The sequence below is a fragment of the Mauremys mutica genome, chromosome 6, assembly GCF_020497125.1.
Source record: "Mauremys mutica isolate MM-2020 ecotype Southern chromosome 6, ASM2049712v1, whole genome shotgun sequence".
Taxonomy (NCBI): Eukaryota; Metazoa; Chordata; order Testudines; family Geoemydidae; genus Mauremys; species Mauremys mutica.
The window spans coordinates 19,686,935-19,714,093 of record NC_059077.1 but is presented as its reverse complement, the minus strand read 5'-3'; the positions used below and the strand labels follow the sequence as shown (position 1 = coordinate 19,714,093).

At 42.7% G+C, this 27,159-nt stretch overlaps 1 protein-coding gene across 9 annotated transcripts in view; it reads right to left on the bottom strand.

Moving 5' to 3' along the window:
* Positions 1 to 27,159, bottom strand: part of ST8SIA3 (ST8 alpha-N-acetyl-neuraminide alpha-2,8-sialyltransferase 3) — a 133,425-nt gene that overhangs the window by 16,387 nt on the left and 89,879 nt on the right. For 3 of the 9 annotated variants that reach the window (XM_045021070.1, XM_045021072.1, XR_006580422.1), the window contains 3 exons: positions 7,533 to 7,636; positions 3,035 to 7,289; positions 851 to 929 (listed from right to left, as the gene is read on the bottom strand). In XM_045021070.1, the coding sequence (XP_044877005.1) occupies positions 851 to 869 (19 nt within the window). In that variant the 5' untranslated portion in view covers positions 870 to 929; positions 3,035 to 7,289; positions 7,533 to 7,636. The remainder of the gene's footprint in view (positions 1 to 850; positions 930 to 3,034; positions 7,290 to 7,532; positions 7,637 to 27,159) is intronic. The other 6 variants (XM_045021068.1, XR_006580423.1, XM_045021071.1 and 3 more) reach the window with 4 other exon arrangements.

Here is a 27,159-nt window from a genome sequence, read left to right as displayed (position 1 = left end):
TTTGCTTTCTGTCTAGAAGACCTTTCAAACCAACACAATCTATATTATTTAACACTGAAATATGAGTTCCAAATTGTATTTCAACAGTCTGTAAGGTGAGGGCCCTAAAAAGATTGGGTAGTATATCCCTCAAAAACAATTTTAAATAAAGAAAAATTCAAAATCACTCCAGAAAAACAAAATCCAGACATGGCTTACTTCACTGTTCATTAACTAGACAGCAGAGCAAGCAGAGGCTGACAATATTTTGGCCACCTGCAGCCTTCCAGATCTGACGTTACCTATGCAGTCACTGAGCTGCCAGTGCAATTTATTTTAATGAAAAATGGAGTTTAAGCTACAGGTATTACGAAGAGCTCAGTCCTGCACTGCTGAAGTCAGTAGGAGTTTTGCTATTGCCTTTAGTGGGAAAGGGATCTGCACCTATTACAATTGTTAAGTTGTATTAGCAGCGTATCCAGTGTGAAGTAACTGAGCTGGAATGATGGGTGCTGGGGAAATGACTGGTAGCAGATCCCAGAGGAGCTACATTATTATCATTAGCTCTTGACTCCTGAATCAGCAGTCAGATAGAATAGTACACGTATTTTCCTGGGACTTCAGACACTCCCCGAGGTGAGAGGTTATCTCAAAGGGCAAGGACATTTTAAATGCACTAAATGGCTGTGAGATGGAGGGGAAGTACATGGACAAAGGCCATCTCCATCCAGGGCCAGAGTTAGTCCCTATTTAAAGTGTCCTGGAATGCTAGAGTGCTGCCAGCAAGAACTTATGAGTGTATCATATAGGAGTGAAGACTCACAACATACAGACAAGACATTTGATCCAGAGGTCACAGAAAAGGGCTCACCTGTTGAAGGAGCTCTCATTTTGTGTCTTTGGGAAAAATCACTTGATCTCTTTGGATCTCCATGAACCCAGCTATAAAACTGGATACAAAAAACAGATCTTCAGTGAAGGCCAGAGACTATAGGAGTTACAGTATCCTAGACAAATAAAACTGTGCCTAGCACAATGGGATCCTGGTACATGACTAGGACTTCTAGGGGCTACGGTAATACAAATAAATAATAAAACTATAATAATCAAAGCTGTGGACCAACATAAGAACCATGCAGCAGCTGATTATATACTATTTCTAATAAATGTGCAAGCCACAGCCCTACACAATCTTATCATGCACATTCTTGACATTAGCCTAGCTGACAATAAGAAAACAGCACCCAAAAGATATTTATAAGAGAATGTTTACATCGCCTTTTACTGATGCTAGAAAAGCTAGTTGAATAAAAGGGCTTCACATGTAACCAGAGACAGGGGCAAGGTTTCAAACCATCCAATAGAAGGAGAGGCAAGAATGTATCAACAGAGAAGAAAAGGAAGGTGTGCTACATAAAAGAAAGCAGTAGCATTGATTTACTTTGAAGTCACACAGAAGAAACACTCACTGGGTTGAGTGTGCACTTAAGAAAGGTCCCCACTTTTTGACCTATTCATAAAATTGGGACCTAGTCTTTTTAACCCGACAGGAAAGTTGTGCTTTGAAGATCTGCTCTACTAAAATGAACCTTTTCAGTGCTAGATTCCCTGTTTTTTCCCCTCCTTTGAAGCTTATGTTTAGGGCACCCAAACTGTAAGGGGGGGTCTTGATCTGATTGACTGCACTGAAAATAGTTTTAAAATCTCTTTAGAAGCCAACACTTGTGTGTCTATTGGGGTGTGAAGCTCTATGAATTTATTATCAGAAGCATTCATTCTCCTGCCTTATTTTGCTTTGACCACTAGTTTGCAACTTCTCTATGTTCAGTGAAAGCACGTTCCCTTGGGGAAGAGGTAAATAAAGAAGCACCTGCTGCTCTAATAAGTGTCTTCTATTAATAATGGACCAAATCTTGACGTCCTTCAGTCTTGTGGAAGTCAATGTGAGTAAAAACTGAGTTAGAACCTGTGGATCTGGCCTGATATACATGAAAAAATAAGAATAATGAAATATGATCTGAAAGGCCAAACCCTGTCTCCATTGAAATCACTGAGAGATTTCAATGAGACCCAGATTATGGCCCTACATGACTATTCTGCCATGTGGAATTTGGCTCGTATTTCAAGGAACCTGAGTGCTCCAAATGAGCCAGCTGCTATGAGAGAAGATAGATAACTTGGACCAGAAAAGTGCCACTCATTTTGTTGTCTAGACACTGAAATGCTTTTAAAAGAAGGCCTATCAATAGGCTTGGGAGGGTTAGATTTTTACTGATAAATGTGAATTTCACCATACACACACACTGATAAAAATATTTCCATCAATAATAATGGCAATTTGCAGATGGGCAAAGTAAAAAGAATGCTGCTTGAGAACTTAGAGTTTGATGTAAGGATATTTACCTTGCATATTTTGACATGTGATGTTGACAATTCGTGTTTTAAAGGGAAGAGAAACAGAGAGCAGATGCTGCTGAGCTGCCCAAGAACAGTAGGAGGCATTGCAAAGCAGGTGTATGTATTTACAGTGCCTCACTCTCTGAGGTGCTTTGGAAAATTCTACCCCATATCGTGTAGAGAAAAAGTTAAGTTCTCCATAGGGCTTTTGTCTTCACTGGAAAATTGGGCCATATTAAAATATTTTATAAAGCTTTAATTTTTTTTGAACTTCAACATCTACTGTAATTAAATAATTATCGTCTCTTCCCCTCTATTGTCTGCTGACCTCCCTATTGTCTGACCCTCCCTATTTTCCTGCAACTGTGAAAATTTACAGAGATAAAAATAAAAAGCTTAAAAATAAACATCAATGTTATTTGTCAAGCTTACAAAAAAATAAAAATCAAATTCTGTCCAGCCTATATGTACACGCTGACACCTCTGACAGCCTTGTGAAGCCCAATCAAAGGGTCTTGATACTGAGAAACTCTGTAAGGCCTGGGCAGAAATCATGAAGCAGAAGTGAGAGCACTCTGGAGCCTCAGGGCAGCAGAAATCTTCACTCCACTCTCCACAGGGGAGAACAATCGAATGATTCACATTGTCCCAGACTCACCAGATCCACTTTCTCACTTTCCCTGGCCCAGCCTGGTCCACTCACAACACCATCTCTACGGCAATGTGGAAAGAGGCTCCACTGAGCTGGTCACCTTCTGCATGGGCTCCTGGCAATGTGCCTCCTCCACCACAATGGACGTGCTCTACTTCAGGTGTTGCTTGGGACTACAGAACAGAATACAGAATTTATTCTTAAGTGCATCCTTGCTGTCTCCTATATCCCTAGCACCAGGCTCAGAACATCCCTACGGATACATTTATTAGGAAAGGTACATTTCAAAATGTATTTCAGTGAAATGAAGGACACTTACCTTTCTGTGACTTTATTATGTATAATAATTTCCATGGCTTTTCTTATTTGTACTCTTCTAACAGTTCATAATAGCTGAATAATCATTAAGCTCCACACAAGCATCCCAGTTAAGGGCAGTCCCACAAATTGTTAATGTTTGCCATTCCACAGACAGAGTGGATGCAACCTATCCTCTTAGCAGGACAGGAGGTAAAAAGAAATGAACAATTCTGATATGCCAGTAACAAAAAGAGCACTGTGCATGCAATTATCTGTTCCATTCACATTTGATATGAATGCAAGACAAAGGTTAATTAAATAGGGCTTTACAAGGGATCTGAAGATTTGGTAGTTGAGAATTATACAGAGAAGTAAAATCACTGTAACAGGGAGAGAGAAATGCTCAAGGGGACAAATGCTCAAGGGGACATTACCAAAATGCTAGTGGCACTTTTAGACAAATTAACACCAAGCTAGTACTCTCCACCTTAGCATCTTAACACCCAACTTCTCATGTTTATTTTGAACTACTGTGGGATTGATCAGCTAGGTACCAGGCAGCAAGGATGGCTTTACTCTGTAGACAACTGCCTATGGAAGCAAAATGTTTAGTGGGTGTTTATTGTGTGTGTGACTGAATAGTGTGAAGGACAGACATTTCCTAGTTTGCCTGGGGCAGCAAAAACCCTGGAGCTGCGGTGCTGTCAGACAGAGTCCTCTTGGGATGGGGCTACCGCAGAGGAAGGCTTCTTTGACTCTTTTGTTCCAAGAAAATGAAAATCACAGCCATAGATGGTAGATGAATATCCAGGACAGTTGTACTCCTAGCCCATATTATGGCTTTTACCTTGCTCTGCATATGGACCTGGTTCCTTAATATTCCATCTCTTTTTCAGGGTGAATTCCACTGAATAACACTGAGCACCTTGTAAAAGATCTTTCTTTTCCTGCAGGACAGCAGAGATTTTATAGCTCCAGCCTCGTATTTGAGGTGTGTGTATCCTGTTCTGCTGTTACCTTGTATGCTGCCTATATTCAGGACCTGCAAACAAATGCACTAAGGATAGTTTACTGTGTAATTTACTCTGGGTCCACACTGGACATATTTTAACATCCTAGTGTGTCTGTGGCAGAATAGAGCCAGCAGTGAGAGTGGAGACAGACAGATAGAAAGACAAACACTCACAAACCACAATCTCTTCCAAATCAAAACTCTTCCCCTTCTACAGCTGGTCCCACTGTCCCCTGAGACTGGGACCAGCATTCCCATTCTTTTTTCCCCCTCTTACCATTCCTTTCCTCCTCCTCTTTTTATCCACAACCTCTGGGTCCAGTAGATTAATGAACACCAGTGGTACTGGTTTTCTAGTCATTTAATCTCAGACAGGGAAACTGAACTGTGGGCCTTGGGACAAGCTGCGCAACCCTCTCCTTGGACCTGGGCAGGTAGTAAAGCCCAGCACTTTCAACAGCTGGGAGTGTTTGCAGATGGCATTTTGGTTTAACCCATTCTAGAGATAGAATCCAGCCTAGCAGTTTGCATCCACATCTAAATCTGGATGGGAACATCACCAGTGCATGAATGTTTGGATCTATGTTTTTTTATATAGGCCTGACATTAGTTAAAGGGAACATTGGGGTTGTCTCTATTGCAGCTATTAAAGAGGCATCAAAAGAAGATCCATTTCCCACTTGATGGACAGGTGCATTGTACCAAGTATCAGGAGGTAGCCGTGTTAGTCTGTATCCACAAAAATAACGAGGAGTCCAGCGGCACCTTAAAGACTAACAGATTTATTTGGGCATCTGAAGAAGTGAGGTTTTTTACCCACAAAAGCTTTCGCCCAAATAAATCTGTTAGTCTGTAAGGTGCCACCAGACTCTTTGTTGTTTAAGTGCATTTTAGGCAGCTCATCCTGCCTCAGCAATTCACCTCTGTCCCTTTCTAGGCAGCCTGCTTTCAAGGGTGAGAGAGTTGCTCAGCCTTCATGACCTTTCAATCCTGAGCCCATCTGCTGAGACTTACCTGTGTTGTTTTCTGTGACATGGTCACTTCTCTGCCAGACACTGGACTGAGCCTTGCCGTCTCTCTTTATTTGCAATTTATTTTCACCATTTTTAAAAACATTCTCTTCCTACTCATTTCTGAGTGAGCCCAACCTTCCTGTTTACCTTGTATGGACTGAATGACGTGTCACCATTCACTGCACCCTACTAAGTAGCAAAAGGAAACCTGAGCAACAGAAAAACAGGTGTTTCCTCAAGTGCTGCTGTATAACCCATGTTAAAATGAATGCTGAGCTAAATCCACCAAGATGGGAGATATTGGTCATGTATTTTGGACAGTCTAGCAGCCGAACTCTCTGAAGAGTATTCAACAAGCTTCACAGAAGAACCACATTGAAACAGTAACATGTGTTATTCTGTTTTTAAAGTGACCAGCATAATGGGGTCCCAATCTTGGATGGGACTTGCAGACATTACTGTAATAAAATAATAATAATGCATATAAATATCAGGTCACATTATTTCCCCCCATTGTTATCTAAGTTAACTAACTGTGCCAAAGGGTTGGATATGTTGTAGTTTACTTCCACTGCTTCTCATCACACAAATCCTGAAGCCCTCACTTTGGGGAAGGGGATTGCTGCCTACAATGGAAAAACTCATAGGACAACTTCTGGGTGGGTTAGTTCCATGAGGTTCCTCTGATAGAATTTCCTCTGAATTCTTCTGCCAGGGGGTTAGTTTGTCCTCACAGGGCACCCAGGGATTCAACTCCAGAGATCTGCTGAGATCTCAGAGGGCCTCATGTGGTCCACTAGAGGCACAGGGACATCTGCTCATTGGTCTGGAGAACTAGTTGTGTCCTACATTTTTATTCAGCCTGGGTAAAGATGAGTAAAAAAAAATCAAAGTAAAAATTTCAGGATTTAAGCCAATTATTTTATTGATTGATTGATTTTTAAATAAAGATCCCACCAAAGCACATGGGGCATTATATGAGAAACTTTCAGTGCTCAACACTGGAAGACACCATTACCATTCCCTCCAAGCCAAAACACCCCAGGCAAACCCCCAGTAAATTAATAATGTCTAAAAATCCAAAACACAAACCTGACTCCAAGCAGAGTTTTGACTCTGAAAAGGGAGACGAGCCAGAGGGTCTATGAAGTCCACTAGGTACTTTGCTATTGTTATGGATTTGATGTGGAAGGTTCTCAGATACTATGGTGATTGGCAGCAGTATAAAACCCTAAGGTAAACAGCATCTTGTGTCATGTGATAAAAATTAACTCAAATACCATAAAACCAAAGTGACACCATTAAAAGAAGGAGGGAGGAGTGTGGAACAGTGGGAGTGCCAGTGATTAATAAAGAAGAAGCGTCTGAAAAGGAAGTAAAAGAACCACTTATGATGGGATGAGCTGAATATCCAGAATGAGTGTGTTCCTCACCCCAGTGAGCAGTCAAGAGGTCCAAGAGAAGAACTGCTCCCACCTAGTGAGCCTGGGAATACAAACCACCCCAAAGGGTGAGAGTAGGGGAAGAGGCAGGGCCCTGGTACTGACACCTGTGCACTGGTCAGCAGAGCTGGCTAGGTGCAGAGATGGGTGTACTCTACCCACTCCCTTAGGAAGGGGTAGCATGTATATTTCCCCTGCACACTGGGAGTCCCCCCAGGGCCATGTGGAGCAGCACTGCCCTCGATATGGGCCTGTGCCTAAAAGCCACAATTGAGCCCTAACATACCGACTCCTAGGGCACTAATTGAAGAAGCTCCCACTCACCTAGGCCACTACAGCAGACAACCTTCCCTAGACCTCCAAGTGCAAATCTTTCAATCGGCCACGTTTATCCAAACACACCAACTGAGCACTTGGAAAATGTATCTCCGTGTTTCAGACTGTCCCCTTGCCAGGGACAGACACTTCTGTTATAGCAAATATTGAGGAAAGGGCTAAAGAAGGAAACAGTAAAGGAGAGATTAGTAGCATGTATGCAGCAGGGCTTCCTACAGATTACTTGTATTTAAGCCTAATCCTTTGCATTCAAAAAACAAATCTCCTCATTTTTTTATGGAGTGATTATCACAGACTCTACGATGATTATGTAAAAATTAATCTCTGGGGATGAGATCAGTTTGGAAGCAGAACTGCAGTAAGCTGTTGGCCAGAGAGGTTCAAATAGCTAGTAAACAAACCTTTCCAAAGATATGGAATTAGGCTCATGTCTGTCTCTCCTCACTCCTTTGTGCTGCTGATGTAGTTTGTTTGATTGCTTCAGCTGTGTGTGACAGAGAAGCTTCTGGAAGAGGAAAAAGAAAAACAAGTTTCAGAATGCTGCATCCCTGGTCTTTTCAGAATATGATCGCAAAGCAAGAATGTGGCAGTAGGAAAAACAAGGACGTAGAAGAAAACAAATATGCTAAGCAGTCCACAAAATGCAGAGAAAGAAATTCTCCAGGCAACCACACATCAACTTGCCAAAAAGAAAGTAAAGGAAATTCATTTCTATATGATATTGCAGAATACTGAACTAAATGGCTCTTTCCTCAGAGCCTATTGTCAAGGATATTTTTGAGAGCGAAAGAAGCACTTGGTGACAATCCAAAGCAGGGACTTAGTCATCTTGAATAGTTGGGCACTCAGACTCCATTGTGATGGGCGTAATAAAGATACCTGGACAGATAGCGATATACCAGCTGTAATGCATTCTGGCATTGCTGCCTCTCCTCTCAAGATCCCCACTTCTGTTTTTGGAAACATTTCACAAGTGAAGTTAGGCCTGGGGAGAGGTTTCGGACGAGACTGAAATCCTTTGTGTAGCCACAGATTCAGCCTGGCCAGTATAGGTGTTGGTACCCCATCCCACCAGCATGCAAGCAAAACTATTTCTCTCATCATTAGGGCCCTGATTCAACATTGAGCACAACATTGAGCATGTGAGCAATACATTGGCAATGTATGTGCTTAATCTGCTTGCTGAATTTAGGCCTAATCCTCAACGGTACCTTGATTTGTGCTGGGGGAGGGGTGAGTAAGAGAGAGAAAATTAGCTTAGAAAAGGGAGTGAGAAAATGGGGAAAGGATGCAACTGGTCTAAGCAGGTAATTGAGACCTCTTCTTTCTGTAACCAAAAAAAGCAAGAGGTGACATCCTGAACCCATTGAAGTCAATGGCAAAACTCCCATTGAATTTCATAGAACCAGGATTTTACCCAAGGTCTTAGTTCCTCCAGAATTACATTCATTACCAGGTAGTATTGTATCAGATAGTAAACTAATACCAGCAAGTCAATTTTAAATGTGCATCTAAAAGCCACTTAGAATGAATATCTCCCAGTCATTTAATGAGATATTTAATTCATTGTTTAATATTGTATCTTGTTTTAATTTATTCGTTAATCATTAAGGCAGTGAAACATTTTACTTTTACATAGAGTGGATAAAATTCTTCTTTTGTTTACACGGTGCAACTCTATTGACTTCATTTTAGATGCCTGAGTGTAAATAAGAGCAGATCTTAGCCCAGTTAATTAAGAGGACTATTGCCAAAGGCAGAACAATGGAAAATAATTAACTGTGTGTAAAAGTATATGATGCTGAAAAGAATAAATACATAGTTCAAGATTCAGAAGGCTGTTCTGCAATATTAATCGCATGCAGCATGTCTGAACAGCATGACACAGCCAAAGTCTTACTGCTCATTAAGGAGTCACTGATGAAGGACTGATGAGACTGAAATATTGTTGTGTTTACTCTTGACTTTAAACTGTAAAAATGGAGCCTCAAATGGGAGTGGCAATATTGTAAACAAATGTAAAAGGTTGGTTAGAATGGGCTCTATTATGGCTTATGACCAGAGTCCCGAATAGGGGCAGATGGGAACAGCACTGCCTGAGTAACAGCACTTGGGAGGCCTTGTGCCTCTTCTTGGACCTTCTCGCTGGCAGCGGGAGCATGTCTGCAGCTGTATCCCTCAAAGATCTTGTAGCCTCTGTGTGGCTGGCCAACTCCTCTGGCTGGAGTAGAAAGGATGTAATGGGGCTATCGCCTCCTCACTTCTCCCTGTCCCCTTTGGCATGGAGACTGCAGTGAGTAGGACTTGGGAGTGCAAATGTGGCCAGCTCCTGTCAGAAGGATACAAAGCGGGAGGATAATTCCTGCTGACATCCCCCCTCACCTGCACATTCACACAGGGGGAAGCTGCAGTTTGCCCCGGTGCTTAGAATGGTTGCTTTGGAGGGGGCATTGCCTGTGAAGTACCAGTCAGTGGAACTGTTCCACCTGGTACAAAGCCTAATGAATCTGCACTGCTTTTGGCTGGAAGAAGAATTGACTACTGCTCACTGTGAAGAATTTACTACTTAGTCTGTGGCAGTGGATCTATCCTGATAGGGAAAAATGCAGTGCCTTCTCAGGCTGAGTTTCAGTCAATTTAATTCACTGAGGTTCTAATTGTGCTGGGGAGCTTTGATCTGCAGCCTGCCAGTAAGACCCTTGCCCTTCATGGCAGGAAGGTGTTGAATTATTCCTGTTGGGAAGATTGTCACTACCTTCTTCACAGCTATAAAATGCTTTCCACCTTCACATCAGATAACTATAAAATATCCAGGCATTAACTTTCAAAAGCAATATTATGAGAAATACTAGCCCAATAGTTAATTTCTGGAGAAAGCTATAAGTGAATGCAAACAGAAAAGGCCTCAACTGTAATTATGATTTAACAGCTGGATACTATATTTAAAAGCTCCTTCTGTGATTCTTTTAACACAAAAGCACTATGTAAGAAGAGTCTTAGAGACTGGAATTGTCAATCATGCCATGGGTGACGAAGGAAGCATTTAGCATCTGGATAATGTTAGTCAGAGGATGTTATCACTTTTAAACTTACAAGAGACTAAATATCCTGATACATATTATAGATGGAGTGACAATCAGCAGCAACTGAAAGCATGAGTCTGCGCATGGAGCCTAGACAAGACAGCTACAGCAAAGACTATGGTTGCTTAGCAACAAGTCAGCAGGAGAATTCTCTCTCTCTTCCTCTCTTTCTCTTTCTTTTGTTTTTAGATAACAGGAAGGCTTGATCAATTTTTGGCTCCGAAAGACAAATGTTTGTGGGGTTTTTTCAGAAAAGGGTTACCTGGTATTTAGTGGGGAGCAGGTATCTTCCTAGGTAATCAGATGGCCCCATCGCACCCTTTACATTGCTGAATGTATTCTCACAACACCCCTGTGAGGTAGAGAAGTATTATCGGCTCCCTTTTGATGCTGGGGAACCGAGGCACAGAGAGATTAACATGATTTGCCCAAGGACAAACAGAAAGTCTGTGGCAGAGCTAGGAATTGAAACTAGGTCTCTTAAATCCTGTTCCAGTACCTTAATCCCAATACTAGCAATTCTATCCATACAGATAAAAATGGCTCACATGACCATCTACTGGGTGCAGCTCAGGATACAGATTCCAGATTAGACTAATAGAATTTAAGACCAGAAGGGACTGTCCTGATCATCTAGTCTGACCTCCTGCACATTGCAGCCCAAAGAACCTCACCCATCCACTCCTGGCTGAGTTACTGAAGTCCTTAAATCTTGATTTAAAGATTGCAAGTTACAGAGAATCCACCATTTACTCTAGTTCAAGCCAGCAAGTGACCCATGCCCCATGCTGCAGAGGACGTCAGAAAAAGCCAGGGATTCTGCCAAAACTCTTTCCTGACCCCAAATATGGTGATCAGTTAGATCCTGAGCACATGGATATGGCCCACCAGCCAGACACCTGGGAAAGTATTCTCTCTAGTAACTCAGAGCCCTCCCCATTGAGTGTCCCACCTCTAGTCATTAGATGTGCTTCAGTTAGCCAAGAAAAACCAGGATCAGGAGAAAATGTGGGGAGTGAATGGCACTGAATTGTAGTGTCTGTTGGGGCTTGTCTACACTTGGGAGTGTGTCACATCGACATTGTGTAGTGTGGACCCCACAGTAAGTAGATCTAAGCTATGTTGATTTGAGTGACGCTATTCACATAACTCAAATTGCGTAGCTTAGATTGAATTTCCTCTGTAGTGTAGACAAGGCCTTGGTGTCCTCAGGTGGTAACCTTCAGGGCACGGTCTCCATGGCCACCATCCGAGAGGTTCCCACTAGATCCAGATTGGGCTTGGGCCTTAGGGGACTCTGCAGGGTTCAGACCACATCCAGGCTGATAAAATTATCACTGCATTCGAGTCAGTGCGAGCCTGCTGTGGACAGATTGGAAGAGAGTGCTCCGGCACACATAGCTCAACCCGTGCTTGTGAATGCAGTGTTGGCCTATGGCTTTCAGCATGCATTTCAGATAGGACAATGGCTCGAGACTCAGGTCTTGTCATGGTGCTCAGGCCAGTCCTCTTCACTGGCCCTGGGTTGGCTTATTGTGTCATGTCTCTTTGGACTGGGTTCCATGTGGGGCAACCAGAGATAGCATGATCCAGTTTGCTGCCGTAGAAGTACAGTGTTACCAGTGCTTTCTTTCCTTGGGGGTGAGTGGCTGGTGGGCCTCGTTGACCTGCATTGGCTCCACTTGTAGAGTGAGACCTGATAAAGGGAGTTACGGCTGCGACATCCCCATCTTCTTTGTTCCTGCCATAAATGCTGCTGATTGTCGATCTGGATGACAAGATAGATACATTAAATCCATACCTTTGCTAGGTGCTAAATATCATGGCCTTAATAAAGACACTGGATTTATGGCTTATTACAACAATCTGTAACCTGCTAACTCCCCTTTTTGTCCTATGACTATGGGAGTGTTAATGGGCCTTTTCACCTTCAATGGTCCTTTAGAACATGCTAATTATTTATGCTAAACTATCTGTTTGACCTTGCATTTGGTTGTAATACTCTTAGTACCTTTCCTAGACCTGAGGAAGAGCTCTGTGTAGTTCGAAAGCTTGTCTCTCTCACCAACAGAAGCTGGGCCAATAATATTACCTCACCCACCTTATTTATCTAAGATAGATAAAGGCACTCAGGTCCGTCCAGGTCTTGACTCTAGCCAACTCATCCTTGATCTTATCCTGCTTGATCCCATCCCATCAGAACTGGGACAGTTGGGCTGGCTCATTCTACTCCATGTCCGATGTGAGATGGCAGAAGCATGCTGCACCTGACCCTGTTGGATTTTCTACAAGGCAGCCTCAGCAGAGGTCACCTAAGATGGTTGATATTACCTGCTGGAGAGCCTCCCAATTAGTCAGCACTGGACTACTGGCCATCAGCAGGGAGGAATCCCAGTCCAGTGATGCCCCATCCTTGGCCTGGCTGGACAAGTAAGTTTTTAGAGTGAAGCAAGACCTATAGGTGGCACTGGTTCACGGAACCTCAACATTTGGAATGATCCCTACTGATGTACTCTAGGAGGGGGGTGGCTTGTCCTGGCTCAGGGGGTGCTGGAGCAGGTCAGGCTCAGAGCACATTGTTCTCCACACAAAGTTGATGGATTTGCTTCTGCGGTGCCTGATTCTCACAACCAGCTACGGGATCCAAGGCCACACAACTTGGTTGTCCATTTGGAGGTGAGATAGCTGCTCATGCAGTGCTGGTGCTCCTTGGGGTAGGGAGAGCTCTGCTGGGTCCACACCAAGCCAGGCCTATTCATAGGGGTTGTGATCTGAGCAAATTGTCTTGGACCGGGACATAGCCAATCAGACCTAGTGGTCAGAGCAGGAGTCTGGACCAGGAACTGAAGCAGGGGTCAGAGCTGGAGCCAGGGTTAGAATCAAGCCAAGAGTCAGAGCTGGAATCAGAAGCCAGGGGTGGGGTACAGAAGCAGGGATCTGGAACAAGGCAGGAGGGCAGGAACAAGGCAGGAATCAGGGTCAGGCAAGATGGCATGGTCCTATGTAGCAGCCAGCCAGGGACTCACCTGGTTGCTCAGACAACTTCCTGCCATCTTCTGGCTTACATAATGAGTCTAAGACTGTCAGTGACACTGGATGTTTCCTCCAAAGAGGAGTTTTGGTCTGGTTCCCTTGGTGAGCTAGGGTCCACCAGCCCACACTCCCTCCTTGTACCAGCAAGCTGCTGGGTGGTGGCTGCAGTCTGTGAACTACCTGAGAACCCAGTTTCAAGATCCACAATCCCTCATATCAGATACAGCTGAGAGGAGATGGTCAACAATCAGAGAATGCAGGTACTAGAATATGACAGGTCAGCCAAGGACCTACTGGCCCTGGAGAAAGGCACTCCTGTGAGGATCCAGCCATTAGCGACATGCCAGAAAGAGTGGACTGAAGGAGTTGGGAGGGGTGCAGTGGTACCCAAATCGTACAATGTGACTATGCAAGAGGGACAAATGATCCAAAGGAACAGGAGACACATATGAGATAGCAGCTACACATCCAGAGAAAGCCTACCAAGACCCTCCCAAAATGGAGGGACAGAGAACCATCTGCAGGCCAACCCCACAGGGAGGGAGGAGATGCCACAGAGAGAGAGAGAGAGAGAGTTTGCTAGAGTGGGAGACAGCTGACAGGGAAACAGAGATTGGTCACCCGTTGAGGAAACCAAACGACCTCATAGACTATGTAACCAATGAAGTCTGAGGTAAAGATGCGGCTCCAACGCAGCTATGGGCTAGCAACCTCTGGGCAGAGGGTGAGGGTCTGCGTGTCAATTATTTGTTTGTAATGATTATATGTTTGTAAAACAGGGAAGATGTATCATGATGAGTGGAACTGGAGTCAGAGGGCTCATCTTCCCAGCAAGGACTGTTAGGGACACCAGTGGAACATGAAATGCAGTGAGTTAGGCTGGAAGCAACTCAGCCTCATGGACAGAGCACAGGGTTTAGTAAAGTTCCACTTGTTTAACTTAACCTGTATTCAGCATCACTCTTGGCGAACAAAACTCTGATTGCCTTAATCCAGCCTGCACGCTTCGTAGACCTAGGCATGATAGAGCTCAGCCTGCAGCCCATGGTTCATTTTGCAGCCAAGGGCGTAGCCATTCTCCCCTGAGGGTAAACTTCAAAGATAGGTGAAGGCAATCCTGATAAATTCTTGCCCCTACTTAGTGGGGAACAGGGTAGTAGGATGTGCTTATTGTGTAAAGTACATGTGAAAGCAGTATGGAAAGGGAAAGCCACAGACAGAATCCAGTGGAACAGAGGGAACCAAATGCTTGGCTGTAGCAAAATGGCAGATTCCACAGTGCAAGCAGGGAATTCTGCGGCAGCTTGGCAAAATGCTAAATTCTGCTGAAAATGCCATGGCTGTGGAATGATGGAGTATATAGGACCCTGCATATGTGACAAAGCCCTCTTGAACTTTGACAGTTTTGAAATCCAGACCCAGATGCTGCCTCTTGGGCCTATGTATGCCGAAAACCTTCAAACCCAGGAAGATACACAAATAGTTTCAACTGCAAACTGGAGTGTGGAAAATGCTGTTCATCTCTTCTAAAACATTGCTTTATGTCATCTTAGATGCTCAAAGTTAGGGTAGGTGTAAGAGAATTCAACTACACGTACTTCACTAGGAACTGGACTTGGACTGTTAACTCACAGGACATAAAACAGCCACTAGATGTTAACAACCTTTGATCGCTACCACACTGGCCTGTCACCTCTAATTAGCCTCCTCTAATTAATTTAAATTTTGTCTTATTTAACTTGATTGTTGATTTGAAAATTCTGATCCATGGCTGGGGTATATATTTTTGAACAATACACTTTTTTAAAAAAAACAAACCCATCATGTGAAATGTTTTGGATCAGATAATTTTCAAAAGCCAAAAAACAACACAAACCTCCCCTCATCTTTAATCCCATTAATAGAAAAGAATGAACAGAAATGTAAATAAAAGTACCACCCAACCATCTGAGTACTTGAGCAAGTTCCCTTTAGAAAATGGAAGGAGACAGTTTAACCAGGAAGCTCTACAGTAGCTGAGTACACAGAGCTGTTGCATCATGCACAAGTGACTGCTTATATTGTTCTCTGACTGTAGGAGAATTACAGCTGTGCTGAAGATGCTGGAATTATGCTCAGGATAAACTGACTCTGCAATACATCAGGCACAATTATCCATTAAAAGTTTGCTAACTTTTTGTGCAAAAGACCAAAAGAGTATAAGGCCAGAATGGACCACTGTGATCATCAAGTCTGATTTCCTGTACAACACAGGCCATAGGACTTCCCTGAATTAATTCCTGTTTGAACTAGAACATATCTTTTAGAAAAATATCTAATCTTGATTTAAAAATTGCCAGTGACGGAGAATCTACTGCAGCCATAGATATGTGGTTCCAATGGTTAATTTTCCTCACTGTTAAAAATGATGCCTGATTTACAATCAGAATTTGCTTAGCTTCCCGCTTCTGGCCATTGGATCTTGTTATACTTATGTACAGTTCCGCTGTAGCTGCCTTTTCTTGGCACATCCAGCTGCTTGGAGAAACAGGAGGCATGTTCCCAAGATTGGTGGGAACAGCTGGGGCACACAGGGGACCCAAACCTAACAGTGGAGTGTGGTCCTCAGTCCAAAGGTTTCATAATGCAAAGATGCTATCCAGAAATTCTGGATGTTTGGGGCTTCATTATAGTTATCAGGACTCCTATTGAGAATGCCTCCAATGAACTTTTCCTAAAAAGAGAAGGGCCAGGATTTTAGACAAAGCATTGGGTACTGGCTCTTCAGAGGTGCTCTGCGTTACATCAGTTGTCACTATAAAGGCTCAATTGTGTGCCCACAGTATGGGGCAGTGCAGAGCTGCTCCTTTTCCTGGAAAGCACCTGGGGTTCCTGGGTGAGTTCAGCTCATGGCACCGAGTACTGTATGAAGAAACAATTATTCATGATGGGAAGCTGCTTGTAAAAGTTACTCACATTCCATGCAATTCCAATTTGCTATATTCTTAAAGGAGAAGTGACCATAAGGGCGGTATGGTGCCTCTCTCTGTGCCTTGGGTTGACATCATCTTAATGCTTATGATCCGTCTCAATTTAGACAGGACGTGATTAAATTAAAATTGGCATAAATACCAACATTTCATGAAACATAGCAGAGAACTGCATCTAAAAGCAGCTATGTCTGCTAGGCAGGTCTTACAATTCCTGGGCCTGATTCTCCACTGCTTCCAACCACCTGTCATTATCTGCACCTGTGCAAAGTGGCTGTAAATTACTATCATTCTGGTGTGGTAGCATTTTACAACCATTTTGCATTCACTTTGCCTGCATGTAAATGATAAGACAAGGCAGTGGAAAATCAGAACCCTATATTTTACCCAGACTTTACTTTTTCCTATCTACCATACCTAGATCCCTTGCTATCTTCTTGCATGAATTAAGTTACAGTCCTGCTAAACACCCTGCTCCACATACTCAGAGTTAAAGACTACCCTTTTGGGAGGAAGATGCCTGATGGCTGGGTTGCTGATTGTAGTCTGGTCTATCAATGTTCCCTCATTTCCTAACTCCATGCCTGGATTTAGTAATTAAGGTGCTATCATCAGACAGCAAAACTTAATTTTTGTAGAGGGTCTACATAACAAAATGATTCACAGAAAGGTTTAAGGAGTTCAGTAATACAGTTCCAAAGTTAAAATTAAAATAATTGCACAGGGAGGGAGAAATTAAAAAGCAAGGGCAGGGGAAATACATTTTCAGCTAAGGTTCATAATGAAATAGAAAATTAATGAGGCAGAGAGATACAGGAAATTATTTCATATGATATGAACTTCAGAGGAAACATTTATTTCACTGGCATTGGCAAGTTCTTCTTGTGCCTCAGGTGCCACGTGACCAGGAATCATCACCGAATTTGGTCTGCTGGCTGGATCATTAGCTTCCCCAGCCTGGGTACTATGACGTGAACACTGATCCATGCCTCCCAGTGGTGAGTTTAAGTGAAGGTTCAGAAAGCTGGCTAACATTAGATGTGCAGTGTGTGAGTGTGAGTGTGAGTGTGAGTGTGAGTGTGAGTGTGAGTGTGTGTGTGTGTGTGTGTGTGTGTGAGAGAGAGAGAGAGAGAGAGATCTTGGGCAAGTGAGTAAGGGCCAGCTTTTCAAAATCAATGAGTGTTAGGCCCTTATGAATATCCCACTAGGCGTCTAGCTGCTTAAATACCTTTAAAAAGCTGGCCCTTCCCCCCTCACCTCTAAAAAGGGTTAACACTTCCCTACCTCACAAGGGTGATCAATAAATACACTGACGGTTGTGAGGCGTTCAGATACAGGGGCCATAAGTACCTAGATAGAGCTATACAGCCAGCCCCCTTTCTACAACATGCTGGGAACATATAGGGCCAGATCTCCAACTGGTGTAAATCAGCATAGCTCTACTGAAGTCAGTGGATGATCTGGCCCACATAGAACAATAATCCTGTGAGGGTGGGAGGCCTTTTTTCCATAGCAATCCTGGTGGGTGGAATCAGCACCACACAGTGCTGTACGTGGGTTGCACGCCTTTGGGATAAGAACGGTAGAACAATGCTTCTCACTGTCATGCTGTTTAGTCACCAAGTCTGTAGGTGAAGCTGATTTATCACGTGACTCCTACATTTTATACTCCAAGACAGCTCTGTAATTGTTATGGGAGGGAGAGAAAGGTACTGGTGAAAAATCAATTAATGCTTATTTCCTATATCACTGTCATTAACAACAAAGTCCACTAAAGACCATCTCCTTCCAGTTTAGTTGTAGGGGTGTGTGTGTGTGTGTGTGTGTGTGTGTGTGTGTGTGTGTGTGTGTGTGTGTGCGCGCAAAAAATATTTATTAAAAGCCAGAAAGCCCTTTTAATGGAAAATAAAACAAGGCAATTTGCACAGGAGAACACTGTTCCTTGGCGTCTGGAATGCAGGCTGCATATAGTTTCTGGTCACAGTCAATTACGAGACACAGAGTAGATTCTTTCAGAGGGCCAAATTCAGTCTGGACATAAGTGGCACAGCTCCCATTGACTTCAGGGTAGGGCGACCAGCTGTCCTGATTTTATAGGGACAGTCCTGATTTTTGGGTCTTTTTCTTCCAGTTCAATGGAACTGCTCACATGCTCAATGTTGTGCTCAAGTGCCTTGTTTTTCTTATATAGGCTCCTATTGCCCCCCCCTACCCCCATCCTGATTTTTCACACTTGCTGTCTGGTCACCCTACTTCAGGGGGACTTCTGCTGGCTTTTGCCAAGGCTCACCCGGCATAGCCACAGCAAGTGCAGCAATCACACATTACACAAAAGGTTACGGTTTGAATGAAGGTTTCAAGTGAACAGACTTTAACTGTGAACTGTTAACTGTTACATCTCCGCTCATGGTACCTTGCCGGCTAACCTGTTCAGAGTGGTATTCGGTGCTGCAAACACTCGCAATTTTATTGTGTCTTGTGACAGTAGGTGTTCTTCTTAAAGCCCCACCTTCTGAATACTGGGACTGCATAATAATCTCAGGTTTCATATAAAAAAACCCAGCCAGTTTCTTGTCCTCATGGCTGCATGAGAAAAGCTTGAAAATGTGACCCATGTGTACCCTTAGAGCTCAGAAACCAATAGGCAATTAAAGAGAACCTCTAATTTATTATTTAAAATCCCAAGATTTTTAAGCCAATATCATGATTTTTGAATCCTTGAGGTTGACAGTACTGTAGTAACTCCATGTTTATCAGCTGTCCTGAAAAAACCTAACCAGCATTAGGAACACCACCCATGGCCTGAAACCCATCCCAGCAAAGCCTCAAGAGCCAGCATCTCCCCCTCTCCCCACAACTTCCTTTCCTGGTGTAAAGACTTTGGGCACTGACAAGGAGCCCCTCCTTCTGTGCTCAGTGTTGAAACTCAATGCTCTCCTCCAAATCCTCACCGCAGGACCTGCCAGGCCCTGTGCTCGGAACTGTGAGACGTGAAAGGTTCTGGCTAATGCACCACACTCACACTGAACTCCTGCCAGAAAAATTGCAACAATAGAATTACTACTATGAAAACATAACTAGCCCTTGAGACCTCCTCTGTCACGTCCTTACTGATACCAGCTGCTTTTAGCCAGGCCTTCCAAACGCTTTGCGGAAACCATGATCTCATAATTAACTAATCAAACATCAGTGCTATTTATTAACAGAGCATGGCAAAGGGATTTTGCATATGCAAAGTACTGCACAAATATTTGACAGGGTAAGTCTTTATCAGGGGTTATGGGCTTTTAAAAATGCTTTTATTATTGTCCCACACCTTTTGAATTATATGTACAAACGTGAGGCCAAATTTCAACCAACTAGAAAACGTCTAATAAAATGAAAACTTTACATATTGCTAAACATAAATTTGAACCAATTATTTATTGTACTTTTATAGTACCAGTAAGTGCAAAGGTGATACAAAAGTAAATGCTTACAGTTTTAATGGCAGTGAGTCATACCAAACATCACAGTTCAAGGAACTTTGGAACTAAGCCTTCTCATTGTCTCAACTGTCATTAGTTTCTAAGTAATTATTATATCTGTTTTTATATGTTATCCATTATGTCTAGAATGTGTGCAAGTTCAAGCGTGAATGGAAAGAACGCTATCTTTCAACTTACTCACTGATTTTTTGATACCTATTCAGATGTCAAGAGATAAGAGCTGAAATATTTTTCTGTTTACAGAATCCTGTTAGGTTTACAGCATTCTCAAAACAGCTTTTAATGATCTTTGGAAACATGCTCATTAGACTCCTCTGCTGTTTTAGATCAGGCCCATTTAAAACTGCAATTAAACTAGGGATAGATCCCAATGTGGCCAAGTTTGGTTCTGGATTGGAACTTCCACAAAGTTCAGTGATGCTTGGATCTGGCGTTTTAGTTTAGCTTATTACAAAGAGAGGACTTGGATACATGCAGAGTTTGGCTCATGGTTTTGACCCATAATTAAATTTAACATTGTTATTTAAAAATACATTTGGATGATTTAGAAAATACCAGTTCCATGGCCATAGTCAATTTCCATGCACAGATTTTACTATGTATTCCATATGAACTTCATATCATGATGCATCAAACTTGATACCATCTGTCCCTGAACAGGATACTGCTTACACAGCTACTGGATAGAACTCATGTGTGTTGGTATTTATTACTTCTGTTATAGTTGCACCTATGAACCCCAATCAAGAATCAGAGCCCCATTGTGCTAGGGATTGTACAAGTTAACAGCAAAGAGGACAGTCCACCCAAAGAGCTCCCAACCTAAGTTTCAGTCAGGATGCAATTGGTGGATGAAACACAGAAACAGGACAGAGATTGGTTGGAAGGATGAGGTAACAATAGAATAGAGTTTAATTGAAAAGCAGAAGTCTCAGCTCTCCACTTCTCTAATCCATGTAATGCTAGGGAGCCAAATCCATGAAAGGCTTGTAATATCTGCTCTGGGGTCCTTTTGCATTGCAATGCCTTTTGTGTTGTGTGCACTGTACCTTTAAATTTCTAAGTACTCCATGTGCAGAGTTCAGCAGTTCTCGGACAGAGAAGAGACACACAATGTTCAGTCTTGGAGACTCATTTTTTTAAAGACTAAATCAAGGATTTTTTGGCTCACATTACTTTTTAATTAAACTGTGTTTTTAAATCCTAGTTCCAGATAATGAGGTATTTGTGTAATGAATAATACATTACTTACAGGAAGGACTTTTATTTTGCTTAGAACAAGTATAAAATGTACTGCTTCTTTAATCTCTGTATCAGAGGGGTAGCCGTGTTAGTCTGGATCTGTAAAAGCAGCAAAGAGTCTTGTGGCACCTTATAGACTAACAGACGTTTGGGAGCATGAGCTTTCGTGGGTGAATACCCACTTCGTCAGATGCATGTAGTGGAAATTTCCAGGGGCAGGTATATGTAAGCAAGCAAGAAGCAGGCTAGAGATAACGAGGTTAGTTCAATCAGGGAGGATGAGGCCCTCTTCTAGCAGCTGAGGTGTGAAAACCAACAGAGGAGAAAAGCCATTCACAGTCTTTGTTTAATCCTGAGCTGATGGTGTCAAATTTGCAGATGAACTGAAGCTCAGCAGTTTCTCTCTGAAGTCTGGTCCTGAAGTTTTTTTGCTGCAGGATGGCCACCTTAAGATCTGCTATTGTGTGGCCAGGGAGGTTGAAGTGTTCTCCTACAGGTTTTTGTATATTGCCATTCCTAATATCTGATTTATGTCCATTTATCCTTTTCCGTAGAGACTGTCCAGTTTGGCCAATGTACATAGCAGAGGCGCATTGCTGGCATATATTACATTGGTGGACATGCAGGTGAATGAGCCGGTGATGGTGTGGCTGATCTGGTTAGGTCCTGTGATGGTGTCGCTGGTGTAGATATGTGGGCAGAGTTGGCGTCAAGGTTTGTAGCATGGATTGGTTCCTGAGTTAGAGTTACTATGGTGCGGTGTGCAGTTACCGGTGAGAATATGCTTCAGGTTGGCAGGTTGTCTGTGGGCGAGGACTGGCCTGCCACCCAAGGCCTGTGAAAGTGTGGGATCATTGTCCAGGATGGGTTGTAGATCCCTGATGATGCGTTGGAGGGGTTTTAGCTGGGGACTGTATGTGATGGCCAGTGGAGTTCTGTTGGTTTCTTTCTTGGGTTTGTCCTGCAGTAGGAGGCTTCTGGGTACACGTCTGGCTCTGTTGATCTGTTTCCTTATTTCCTCATGCGGGTATTGTAGTTTTGAGAATGCTTGATGGAGATTTTGTAGGTGTTGGTCTCTGTCTGAGGGGTTAGAGCAGATACGGTTGTACCTCAGTGCTTGGCTGTAGACAATGGATTGTGTGGTGTGCCCAGGATGGAAGCTGGAGGCATGAAGGTAGGCATAGCAGTCGGTAGGTTTTTGGTATAAGGTAGTGTTAATGTGACCATCACTTATTTGCACCGTGGTGTCTAGGAAGTGGACCTCCCATGTAGATTAGTCCAGGCTGAGGTTGATGGTGGGGTGGAAGCTGTTGAAATCGTGGTGGAATTTTTCCAGAGTCTCCTTCCCATGGGTCCAGATGATGAAGATGTCATCAACGTAGGTAGAGAAGGGGCGTGAGTGGACGAGAGCTGAGGAAGTGTTGTTCCAGGTCAGCTATAAAAATGTTGGCATATTATGGGGCCATGCGGGTGCCCATAGCGATGCCACTGATCTGGAGATATATATTGTCATCAAATTTGAAATAGTTGTGTGTGAGGATAAAGGCACAGAGCTCAGCAACCAGTTGTGCTGTGGCATCATCAGGGATACTGTTCCTGACAGCTTGTATTCCATCAGTGTGTGGGATGTTTGTGTAGAGAGCCTCTACATCCATGGTGGCTAGGATGGTGTTTTCTGGAAAGTCAATGCCCCTCTGCTATGTACATCAGCCAAACTGGACAGTCTCTACAGAAAAGGATAAATGGACATAAATCAGATATTAGTAATGGCAATATACAAAAACCTGTAGGAGAACACTTCAGCCTCCCTGGCCACACAATAGCAGATCTTAAGGTGGCCATCCTGCAGCAAAAAAACTTCAGGACCAGACTTCAGAGAGAAACTGCTGAGCTTCAGTTCATCTGCAAATTTGACACTATCAGCTCAGGATTAAACAAAGACTGTGAATGGCTTGCCAACTACAAAACTAGTTTCTCCTCTGTTGGTTTTCACACCTCAGCTGCTAGAAGAGGGCCTCATCCTCCCTGATTGAACTAACCTCTTTATCTCTAGCCTGCTTCTTGCTTGCTTATATATACCTGCCCCTGGAAATTTCCACTACATGCATCCGACGAAGTGGGTATTCACCCACGAAAGCTCATGCTCCCAAACGTCTGTTAGTCTATAAGGTGCCACAAGACTCTTTGCTGCTTTTAATCTCTGTGTGTGCCCACATGGTAGTGGATTTTTCCACGTTTGCTTATTACTCAGACAAGCTCAACTTGAGGCCTTAAATGTGCACAAGGAATAATTTTGCACACAAGCCTTTGTATTTATAAAAGAAATCCCAAACAGAATGCTCATCTTAAAGTGCCCCCAGAAAAGTTAAGGAACAGAATTTACTTCATTTGATTACCAAATTTTGTTTTGATTAACAGAATTTTTAATCTCTCATGCTGCACGCTCAAGCACACACACAGAGTTTAAAGCAATGGTAAAGGGAAAAGGATATATTGGTCTTTTCTATATCACACTGGCCTCACCGACATTGGCACTGCGCAATAATTCATGATATTTGGCATTGTTTCTTTCAGCTCTATTGATCAGATGACAAAACAAACAAACAAACACAGACCTTGTTTGAATCAGATTCATTTAACCATTTTTGTAAAATTACCTATTATCAAGAGAGGTTGGTTTGAAGCAAGCATTTCAGTCTCCTTGAGTCAAGATATATCTGTACTGTTTGCTCCTGTGACACAAATACCATTAAGCCCATGTCTCCAATAATTAAATGCCTGCTGCATGACACCTAATATCATATTTGTTGTCAGGTATAGCACAGGATACAACGGTGATATATGATAGCACAGATTCTGTGTGAGAGGCACCACACTGCAACAAAGAAATTTACCTTTGTCATATTATTCTAGTTGTATATTTTACTTTTATTTTGTTAACCATTAAAACATGCATATCATGCAATATACCAAAGCCATCAATGGCTGGATTATTAAGGTACAGCTTTGCAGTAAAGCTGTACAGTGCAGTTAAAATCAAATACGATTAATTGAAGACATGGTCAGCTTCCCTACTTCTCCCTTAACAGATTTAATACATTTACTAAACCCTCCCCCTAATTCTATTGTGCTGTAGAATGCAAAAATCCATTACTGTAATCACTTTAAAGTGCCACCTTACCAAGAGTTTTTACAGTAGCTTCAATAGGAATTTAAATAAAACAGAAGAAGCTTACTGTGCTTTAAATAATTCTATTTCATTCTGCTCTTCTGGGATTACCATATTTTCTGGAAAACAAAGACCCCACTCCTGCCATTGTTCTACATGCAGAACTCTTATGGAAGGCAGTGGGAGTTTGAATCATTTGCAATTTTGGACCCATAGGATGAAATCCACTCCCCATTTAAGTCAATGGTAAAATTCCCATTGACTTCAGTGGGGCCAGGATTTCACCCATACGGCATAAAAATAATAAATATAGACCTGATCCTTACTGTCTTGCCCCTTTTGCAAACTGTGCAAAGTGGATGCAAAAGGTTGCCAAATCAGAATTCTCCAAGCAGTTACACTGGTGGTAGCATTTTACATTGCTGTAAATGTCTGCACCCAACACGATTTTCTGATGGAAAACGCAGTTTGTGGAAAAGTTTGATTTTGTGGAAATATCAGAATTTCGTATGGGACAGAAATTCCAATTTTCACTCAGTTCTCATAATTAAGCCATCTGGGCCTGAGTCTCATTGACACTGGTCAATTGTTGTCTGAATCTGAGTCATTTACACTAAAGGGTATGTAAACAAAGGCTCCTTTTGACTGCCCTGGGGTCAGCCACTTTAAGGCTCATTTACACTGCCAGAGCAATGCAAAGAGGCCTTAGTGTAAATGAGACTCAGACCCTGTATATTTATTTTCTCGTCAGTGTCACCTCCTCTCTATCCTCATCTTCTCTCTTCTATCCTCTCATCTTCCCTCCTTAAGCTAACCTTCTTTCTTATTCTTGACTCTTCTGCTCTTAGTTTTCTCACCCGCCTCCCTGCTCTTTTCCTCTGGCCTTCATACTGATTCTTTAAAACTCTATTCTCTCATAAGTTCACCTGCTCTCAATTTAACTTCCACTCTCCAGGATGTCCGAGTTGCTGGTGGCTCAGAATTGATCTTACATTTCATCCATTTCCTTCTCTAAAGCATGAACTTAGAGGAAAGCATTTTATTTAGATACCCAGGACTTCTGTTCCAACCTTCTGCTTTCATTTTCTACCTTGCTCAACTGTCTGCCACAGTCCCACATTTGCACATGGTTATTGTTGCTTCACTACAAGAGCAAAAGAGGTATCTTGAAAATAACTTTGTATACCTTAGCCTGTGCAGATGTCCCAAAAGGTTTCTCCACCATGAGTACTGTAGTTGCCAGGTTCACCTTCACTGTTGAAATCCTTTCCTCCTTGTTGCCACTGCTTCTAACCGATCTTAATGACTGGTGGGTGGGAAGAGCCCCTTCTTGATGTACTAACCCACCCTGTCAGTCAAATGTCATTTGCATTGATTAGGTCAATTTCTCCTACAAATATGTTTTTGACCCATGAACACAAGAACATGGACACTACATACTGAAGTGCTTGTTACCTATCGCAGTTACACGTGAGTGACTTCAGCACCAGCTCTCTGCTTCAGATTAAGGATGTGGTCACTTTGTCATTTGCCTTCTCATATGGATAGCGAATGGATAAAAATATTTTTCTCCCGCAGTGAGATGAGTAGGCAACGGTTCCTAACCATCAGAGGAGTGAACTTCTGGAACAGCCCTCCAAGGGGAGTCGGGGGGGGGACAAAAATATCACTTGTTTCGAGACTGAGCTTAGTAAATTTATGGAGGGGATGGTATGATGAGATTGCCTACAATGACTTATGGCCCATCTGTGACTACTATTAGCAAATATCTCCAATGGCCGGAGATGGGACACTAAATGGGGTGGGCTTTGAGTTACTACAGAGAATTCTCTCCCAGATTTCTGCCTAGTGGGCCTTGCCCACATGCTTTGGGTCTGATTGCCATATTTGGGGTTGGGAAGGGATTTTCCCCAGGTCAGACTGGCAAAGATCTTTGGGGTTTTTGTCTGTCTCTGCAGCATGGGACACAGATCACTAGCTGGTTTGAACTAGAGTAAATGATGGATTCTCTGTAACTTGAAGTATTTAATTTAAGATTTTGAGGACTTCAGTAACTCAACCAGAATTTATGGGCCTTGTATAGAAGTGGGTGAGTGAGGTTTTGTGGGCTGCGATGTGCAGGATGTCAGACTAGATGATCATGATGGTCCCTTCTGGCCTTAAAGTCTATGAGTAGAATGACTTGGCTTGTGCCAGGCCAGCATCAACATATCTTATCACCTTGGATGCATCCTCAAACAGCTGTAAGTCTCTCCCCATCAGAGTCCCCATTATAGATACCACCAGACATATGTCCATCTTGGACCACATGTAAAACATTTGTATTGCTACATGCTGCTGTTCTAGCATGTGCAGAATGGGATTCCACTGCATTTTGCTTCTCTATTTCATGCGGATGAGATAATATTATTTCTATTCCCATAGTGGTAGAGGTGAATAAATAATAATAATAATTATTATTATATAATTGAAAAGGCCAATGCTCTGGACTAGGATGTAGGCAAACAAGGATCAGTACATGGGTCATCTTCAGATTTCCTTGGGCAAGTCGCTTAATTGCTCTGTGGTTCAGATCCCCATCTGTAATAATACTCTCTTCCTCTGACCCTTTGTCTATCTTGCCTATTTAAATTGTGTAGGGACTGTCTTTTACTATGTATATGCACAGCTCCTAGAACAATGGGGCCCTGATCTTGGTGAGAGCTTTTACACACTACCATAATACAAATAATAATTCCATTACCTACCATTGCATAGTATACTAATGAGCTTTTATGTTTGACTTGAAAAGCTATAGCGACAAATGCCTCGTGTATTATAACTGAAAAATGAAAATGAATAACCACAAATGCTGTTACTTATCCCGCTGCCAGCCTGGAGTAGCTCCAATGGCATTACTGTGCTACTCCACAGTAACTGAGACCAGCCTTCCTGATGGTTTATACAGAAGGAAGGAAAAGACAAAAAAGAAATCTTTGCTCTATTTAATGTTAGGAGTTTTCAGCTCACATGAGGGGGCGCTTTTCAATAGAGAAACTGCTTTT